The sequence below is a fragment of the Ammospiza caudacuta genome, chromosome 18 (genome assembly GCF_027887145.1).
Source record: "Ammospiza caudacuta isolate bAmmCau1 chromosome 18, bAmmCau1.pri, whole genome shotgun sequence".
In the NCBI taxonomy this organism is placed as follows: domain Eukaryota; kingdom Metazoa; phylum Chordata; class Aves; order Passeriformes; family Passerellidae; genus Ammospiza; species Ammospiza caudacuta.
The window spans coordinates 13678535-13687147 of record NC_080610.1 but is presented as its reverse complement, the minus strand read 5'-3'; the positions used below and the strand labels follow the sequence as shown (position 1 = coordinate 13687147).

The following is an 8613-nucleotide window of genomic DNA, read 5'->3' as shown; positions in this document are numbered from 1 at the left end:
TTTTAGGAGAAGAGAACCAGCTTGAGAGGCCAATGGTCCATCCATGAGGACAATCCCAAACCCGCTGCAGCCTCTGGGCTGGACTTGCCACCTTCTTGAAGTCAACTCTGCACTTTGCTACTCCAAACACAAGAGTCTAGAGCTTAAAAATAATTTATTACTTTTTGTTTTAAGTAACAGCCATTTTCTGTACGCTGTAGAAGTATTGATTTTATCTCTCTTTAAACGTTTATATAAATTGTCTACAAAATCCAAGAGTGTTTCTCCATAATTTTTACCTATCTGCTCCATAATTTAGAAAACCAAGGGTTACTCATAACTGTTGCAAGTAAAACAAGAAATGCCAGAAACAGGCCTTTAGCAAGACACTGGGAATATGGTTCTCCTGAAAAAAAAACAAAAAAAAAAGTAAGCAATGTGAAAGCTAAATTTTAGTTTATAAACAACCAAAAGATACAGATAGAAGTGTATGCAAAAGCATTCTTTCAGACAACTCCCCACATCATAATTAGATAAGATTATCTAAGAAATAAGGCCTTCCATGTTTTGTGGCATCCCACATTGTTTATCATTTTACCTGTGTAAAAGCGTGTCAGTGGATAAAGGAGTTGTGGCCAGCACACCTCATTTTGATTGCAGTCAAACTCTGCATAAATCTTCTGATACCTGGAAAAAAGGAACTTTTTGGTCAATGCAATTCATGTTACATCTGCTGAACAAAATGGGAGGTTAGCAGTGTTTGTACCAAAACTACCTGGTCACTGGAGGGGGGGGCTGGGCTGGGACTTCAATGAACTGAACAGAAGCTGTGATGGGAAGGAAGCTGAGGGTGTTTCTGCAGCCAAGCCCACACTGGAACTGCCACAGGACTGTTGAATAACTGTAACAAAAAGCATAACTATTGCCTGAGGGATGGAAATGGAAGTTTAGACCCTAAACACAAGCAGGAAAGGACAAAGCACACAGTACTTATGAGGAGGTTGATAATCCCTGGATTTTCCACATCATACAAGGGGAGAACTTGCACAGTCTGGAAATGAGGTAAAACAGAACAGAATCCCACTGATTTGATAGGGATTGACTTGGTGGAGGGGGGGAAGTGTTTGCAGAGTGAAAATTCCCTGTTTCAGGAAAGAATAAAGCATTTAGCTCAGCTCTTAAGAGCTCTGCAATGGGGCAAACCAGAACACAGGACAATCTGGTTGCTTCCACCACATGACTCCTGATGGGATGCCCTGTGTATGCCTGCTGCTGGCAGCATCGTGTCTTTTATTTAATATTTCAGTGAAGTATAAGGATTATCTGCTCTTAATCATTAATTTTTTCTTTAATTTTCATTTCAGAAGGAGAAAGGCTAACCTGGTTGTGATCAAAGGAATCTGAGTTGCAAAGTGAAAGGCGTGTAAAAAACCAGCAACAAAACCCACCCTTTTTGTCTGTAAAATTAATTTGGGATCTGTTAGGTAAGCAAGGCTCAAAATGAAGCCTTTATTTGTCAGATAGCCAGAGACACAACTCACTTTACCTGATCTGCACAGCAAGAATTTCCTGCAGGGGAATCCCTTGCACTGCTCCCACCTTAGCAAAGATGATGTGAATATTCAGGTTTGCAGGAATATCTGGACAAAAGCCTTTCAAGCCTCCAGTGCTCACATTAGAACTAAAGGGATCAAGACCTATAAAGGAGAACAGAGGGATTTAAATGTAATTATTATGGAAAACATTATATATTCCATAATTAGATTATTCTCATAGCCCAGTGAAATGCTGGTAACTGTCACACAGGAGCACATTAAAAATGTTTCTCTCTATTAAAAAACACCTAAAGCAGTAATTTATCAATGGATAAATACCAAGTCATATGAGTACAGGCTGGCAGTAAAATATGCCAGTATCCACAGACATACTGAATTATGTGCCTGTGTGTACACATAGATGGATGGATGGATGCAGACACACATATCACTAGCTTTAGGTACTTGAAATTACAATTTGGATTTATTTTGACATGCTTTATTTACTGTATGGGCATATTTAGACTACAAAGAACAACACAAGCCTCACTTACGTATAATTTCCACCCAGTCACTTAGATCAGTGTAACTGGAATTGTCCCTCTTTCCAATGTGAGTGGCTTGTATTAATGCATTCAATTTCTCAGTCACGTTTCCTCTGCAAAGAAAGAATGTAACACCACACAGAATGTAAATCTGTACTGTCTCACCACTCTGGGTTGCAGTATTACAGTATCCTAAGGTCAATTTCATCTGAAAGATGTTATCGCACAACAAAAATAAACTTCAACTATTGAAGGGAAGAAATGGAAAAGTATTGCAACCAACACAATCCTCATTTGAGTAAAGAGTGAAACCATTATTATGATTTCCCATCAAAACCAGAAGTGAGACTATTAACCACAGAAAGCTGAAACACACCCATGAATAATTAAAAAGAATGTACCAGTGCTGATGGGAGGCACTTGTAGACAGTCACATAACAATCAAGAGGAATGAAACAGGGATAAACAATCAGCTTGTGAGGCTCACCTTAAGAAGCTGCAATCTTCATTAATGTCAACTTCCAGAATGCACCCAGAGTATGAGTCTACTCCAAACAGAACTGGTCTGTCAGCTGCTGATGCACATAAACCTCTGCCAGCTGTGAAATGAAAACATCTCACTTGAGCTTTCCTATTATCCACCTTTGGATCTCCAGCTTTCAATTTTGTGCAAAACATCAGACATCAGAATGCAAACTCAGCATGGTAGAGTTCAAAACCAGATACAAATCATTCAATTTTCCAAGAAAGCATTAAAGGTTTTCTCACTGACCTTTAAGGTTGGGAAAGAAAAACAAAATCTGGCAGAGATCTTTAACTAAAATATGTTTTAAAAAATCCAAAAACCAAATAAAGCTCCAAAATTTCAGCATTAACTACAACTGAAGTTGTAACCTCACAAGCCAATACCTGGCTGCCAAATGTTCAGGCTTCCAAGAGGATCAGAAGCATTCAGATTTGCAGCTTTCACTGGTTTTCCAACTTGATACCCTAAACACAGAAGGGTAAATTATCAAGACTGCACAAAAATCTATAAGCATTAGCATTGTTTCAAATGTCATCAATCTTGAAGTAAATGACAAGATATTTCCATTGCAGTGGGAATGGCCTCACTTTAAATAATCAATATCTATGCAACAAAAGCCTAAGAACCATTCCCTGCTATTGGCAGTGCAGTAAGGCAGGAAGGTGAAGGCTGGCAACATAAAGGACAAAAGAAATACAAAATGTAATAACTGATAAGAATCTATACAGTACAAATGTTTTTACTTTTAGAGGCAAAATGAAGTATTAATACCTGGATTCTCAAATAGTTCCTCTCCATGAGTACTGTTTAAACTTAGAAATTCAACTGTGAATCTTTGTGTCAGGATTTCTGGTGGAAGAAAAAAGTATGATTTTTAAATAAGTAAATTAGCAAAATGTATGGTCTATGTAGGGCACAAACTTCTAGTTTTCATTAGTGACAGAAGATTCAGTCAACACAAATTAATGGAAAATAACCCCATAATTTTCTTTCTAGAGTCCGAGGGAATTTATTTTTAAGAGGAATTAGTAAATAAGAGATTCTATCAGAGAATTTCCATGCAGAAGATAAAGAAATAAATAAAAAATTATAAAAGAAATGTCATGATACCTCCATCACATAAGCTTCCAAGGAAGACAGTGACATTGACTTGCTCAATGTTCATGTCTTTCCAAATGAATTTATAATGTTCTGCAAAAGTTACATTTTGACACAGAACCTCAGCAGCAAGAAGATCTTCTGGCAGAAGGAAAAAAGAGAAAAGGTCATAATGAAAAGCATTCCAATTAGAAAGCTCTGCTACTGCAGCTGAGAAAGAACACATTAAAACCTTGGCAAAATTCTGGAAATTACAACATTCACCTTTTTGAGAATTTATTTTACTGTTTCAGTGTGCAATGGTGCAATCCCCCATGTGTGCAAGGTAAGGAACCTGATTTCCAGACCAGCTGTGATGGACTAGAGTAAATGAAATACTTCCTGCTTTGCAGGAAAAAACAGTTTACTTTTTCAGTCTTAGATAACATACAAAATTCCTCCTAAGAATTGCAGCAGGTAAACATTTTAGACATCAAAATAATCTATTTCATATAACATCCAGGTTAAGTAAGAAACATTAATTAAATGGAAGAGACCTACCACTTTCAGTGATGAATTTGCTCCTGTCAGTGATGGCTCTATAGATAACATTTTGTTGGATGAAGTCTGAGAACAAAAAACAAACAAAGGCTTCTGCTTTCACATCCAAGGTGCAATCCTTGTTGTTATGCAAAGTGAGTAGGAAATTATTTAGAAAATTCATTTTGGTAAAGACACAGACTGTTTATGTATTTTGAAAGCAGAGCTAATTAACTGTGGGTCTTACAGAGGTAATATAGACTAACAAAATTAGACAGTTGTGGAGCATAAAATAAAATATGTTCATGTTGGTAATCATATTATCTCAAACTCCAAAATGACTCTCCGTAAGTACAGGCTTTTGTAATGCAGAGAGTAATCACTTCTCACTCACTCTAAAACGCTGATGCTGCACCCTCCTGACAGAAAAGGGCTCTGCAAGTCTGAAAATGAGTCACCAGGAACAGGTAAATGGGACACAAAGGCCCATCCTGCTATTTCTTACATCCTAAATCCTGGGAAGCAGTGGGACACCTAAGGCCATCAGATAACACAGATGTTACATTTTGCCACTGTGCCAACAGCCCTGGGGTTTGTTCTGTTCCAGCAGCTCTGAGAAACAATGGAACACATTCCTGCTCGGGTTTCTGCAGCATACCTGCAGTGCCACTGTTTATCCTCACAGAGTGGGGCAGGCCTTCCTTGTAAGACTCCAAACTGGTCAGGCACTTGACATCAAAGTTGTGGAGATAGGCCACAGGAGCATTCCCAACACACTGTCCAGCCATGGATTGCTGCAGGGGGTTCACAGAAATGAGCATTTTCTACCCCTTTGCTTTCCATTTGAAGATTACTTGTCAGTAAAATGCCCCACAATGTGTAGGGCAGCTACAGCCACACATAACAGTTTGACAAGCAAGCTATCTGCTGTTATAAGAACACCTCAGCCTCTGGCAAAAGAGAGGTGAACATTTTAAAAGCACAGCTTTGAAAGTAGTTTTAATGTACACCATGACTTCATTTGTGAAAGTAATTATAACCAACAAGTGTCTCCAAACTGCATTACCTTTTGCAAGGGGATGAGGAAGTATAATGTTTACTTTTAATAATGACTTTGTGGTTTTGGTTTGGGTTTTTTGTTTGTTTGGTTGAGGGGTTTTTTTGACAGATACACCCCACCACTTCTCAACACCAAGTTGCTGAAATTGGATGCAAAGCCATAAGGAGAGGGATGCAGGGAGTTCCAAACAAACCAAGAGGAATCAAAAGCTCATAAGGATTACCTGGGGAACAGTAAAATACTCATCTTCTTCTGTTACTACTGGATCTCCTTCTCTGTAACCAGTGAAAGGTTTCCCAGGAGAAGTTTGTAGAGGGATCTTAAATGAAGGAACTTTGGGTGTAGAACTGCAAACAAGATTAAGAATTAAACTCTTTACCTCACACAAATAATTACAGGTTTGCTTTCATGTCCCCTGTTCTTATATACTACCAATGACATTTCTCCACTTCCTTTTAAGGTTTACACCCTAAAACCCCAATTTCAAAGTAGCTTCCATTATCAAGACATACAAAGGTTATATTTTTGGTTGCGTAATGAGTGTGATGAGAGTGTGATGAGAAAATAAATTTTCTTAAGACTTACATAGAGCCATGATAAAAATAGCCAAGAAATGGTGTGTTGTCAAGAGAAGACTGTACACAGAGGAAGGGAAACCACTCAGGGGTGTATTCCATTGGCTGGGAAGAGCACAGCTGATCATAAGGTGGGTTTACATCCCCACCAAACACTCCAGGGAAACATGATCCACTGAATAACTGCTGAAAGTCTGGTGTACACTCCTGAAAGGGAAAACAATGGTCACTCTTTAGCAAGGTAATTGCAATACTTATGGCAATATAAAGCCAAACCTACGGGTAAATCAAGCAACTTTGTAGAGAGAACGTATTTACCTTCAGAAATATAGGAATATCCAAACACCCCCCTGGCCCATCTAGTCTGAGGCATTCAGTACCTCTCTCCCCCCTCAGACAAGAGAGTCTAGAAACTTTGAAAACACTTAATCAAAGTTTAACAAGAAATAAGTACCAGATCACAGCAACAACGAACATCACAAGCTCCAGCTGTTAAGTTGCAAGGACAGGAGCCCAAGGGCTTAAATGCCTGGTTTGGGATGATGGTTGCATTTTCTGTAACAGAAATAGGAGAGAAAATCAGATTAAGTGGACTGAAATCCAAATAAAAAGACACACACACTGCAGTTTAACCTGTGTAGAAACCTTTTTTTTAGTTCCATTGATTGCTCAGTATCTCTTCTTGCTGCCCAAATCCCGATTTTTCCATACAGAGAGGAAAAGAGCAGCCAAAATGCCATTTCTTCTTTGGCACTTACCTGACACATTTCCTGCAAAGGAAGAGTTGGCAAATATTTCAGCTTGAATGAGGAGCTGTGCCAGCATCACTGAGCCATGGCAGGCTAAAACCTGGAGTGTTTCCACCATGCACAGAGGAGAGGGGCAGCACTCGGTGGCATTGGGCAAACACAGCTCCAGACTTCTGCTGAGGCTTACAGTCACCTTGGAAATGTTCTGGAAAACACAAAATAAAGTCTGACAGCTCTGATAGCTTGTATGAAATTGCTCTTGTCCATACCATTCATCTTTTTCTGAGAGAGAAGCTGGAATGAAGTGGAATAAGAGAAGAATCAGTATTTTACATACCACACCAGGAGTTACATCCAAATTCCAGTCTCCAGCTCTTTGACTTCCACTGCAATTTGCAAGTTGCAATTTTCCTATAAAAAAAAAAATTAAAGGTCATTTAGAAAGGACTGGGAAACGAGAAGTGCTTTTAAACTCCTCTTGTGCCTTCAGGTACACCCTCAGGCCCAGCTCACACAGAAACAACTGAGAACTAAGAGGTTAATTACAGGAATGTCTGAAATTCTTGTTTCTGTAACTATTAAGACAGTAAATGACATGCATTATCATTTCTCTAGTAATTGTTGTGTCAAAAAATATTAACAATTCAAACATATTTATTTACATGGGGAAAGGGGGATGAAGTGTTCTTACCTGTCTCTGCATCTCTAGGACTTAAAATTATAGAAAAATTAACTCCTGAAGAATTGCCAAGAAAAAATGAATTGACTCTGGGCCCTGACATATGAATAAACGAAGGCTGAAAGACTAAAAAAAAAAAAAGAGAGAAAGAAATAAGTTGACTGAAAGAGGTAACATCTGTAAAACATATAGAATTTGTGCTTGGGCTATATTCTTACACTCTTAGACTTTAAATTGTTACAAATAGAAGAAAAATATCATGTAATGCCTAGTACAGGGATGTATTTCCATTCTTGCCAAGCCCTGGAGGAGTGGGTGTAGCTTTCTATGCCACAAGTTCACATGTGTGAAGATGCCCAGTAAGCAGGCAGTAAAATGACATTACAGCATTTACAGCCCACGCAGATACTGCACAGCTCAGACAACACCATATTTAGTATTTCTTGCTGACTTCAGCTACACTTTTTAATTTCTTGGGGCCATGAATTGTGCCAGGAATGTCCTGCGATCCCGGAGCTGCAGGCTCATGCATTCTGCATGAGCCGCAGTGCCAAGTTTAGGGTTCGGAGTGGGGGGTTTCACTGAATTTTTCTTTCTAGACTTTGCCAATGCTGAAAGGTCCGACATAAACTGCTCCACCTGCCCCCTGTGCTGAGCAGCGGCAGAAACTCCATGGTGGGCACGTTCGGGTTAGGAAGGGGCGCCCAAGACCGCGCTCCGGAGGGGAACCCTCAGCTCCTGCACCGCCTCCCTCACGCCCTCCCGGGCAGATCCCGCCGCGGGCCGACCGCCATCCCCACACCCCGCCCCCCAGAGGCCGCCATTCACTGCGGCCGCTCACGCCCTGACCCACCGGTGTCCCCGGCCGGCTGCCCGGGGCAGGGAGCCGCCCGCAGCAGCAGCAGCAGCAGAGCCCCGAAGCCGGCAGCGCCCATAACGCTACGGCGGCCGCCCGGCCGCCATCTTGCAGCGCCAGCGCGGCGCCATGGCAACGCGGAGGGCGGGAACGGGGCCGCCTCAGGGGAAAGGGCGGGAACGGGGCCGCCTCAGGGGAAAGGGCGGGAACGGGGCCGCCTCAGGGGGACGCGGGCCGGGGAGCGATGGCGGCGGTGGGGCCGGTTACAAACTAACAGAGCTAGCAACGCTAACAAGCAAGCTCTAAGTGTGTAAGAAAAAAAAAAAAAAAAGAAAATAATAAAGTTTAGGGGTCTCAGACCCGGGGCATGGTTTGGGAAGATTGATTATGAGCACGAAAGAATGTAGAATTTATGACCACTAGGACATCTTCCCAGTTAAGGAAGAAACTAATAGAACCAGCTCAAAAATTGTGCTGAAATCAGATCCAAGC

General features: G+C 40.9%; 1 protein-coding gene across 2 annotated transcripts; it reads right to left on the bottom strand.

Moving 5' to 3' along the window:
* Positions 1 to 179: 179 nt before the first annotated feature.
* TCTN2 (tectonic family member 2) lies at positions 180 to 8249 on the bottom strand. Of its 2 annotated transcripts, none has more exons than XM_058816775.1 (18): positions 8119 to 8249; positions 7278 to 7391; positions 6924 to 6997; positions 6596 to 6791; positions 6292 to 6392; positions 5848 to 6044; positions 5486 to 5609; positions 4861 to 4996; positions 4224 to 4289; positions 3696 to 3824; positions 3357 to 3434; positions 2969 to 3049; positions 2547 to 2658; positions 2069 to 2172; positions 1526 to 1676; positions 755 to 880; positions 578 to 666; positions 180 to 385 (listed from the first exon to the last, which is right to left on the bottom strand). In XM_058816775.1, the coding sequence occupies exons 1-18, from the start codon at positions 8198 to 8200 to the stop codon at positions 279 to 281; spliced, it is 2067 nt and encodes a 688-aa protein (XP_058672758.1). In that variant the 5' UTR covers positions 8201 to 8249; the 3' UTR covers positions 180 to 278. The 2 variants fall into 2 exon arrangements, with proteins under 2 accessions (XP_058672758.1, XP_058672759.1); XM_058816776.1 differs by having other exon boundaries at positions 3696 to 3821.
* Between the last annotated feature and the right edge of the window lie 364 nt (positions 8250 to 8613).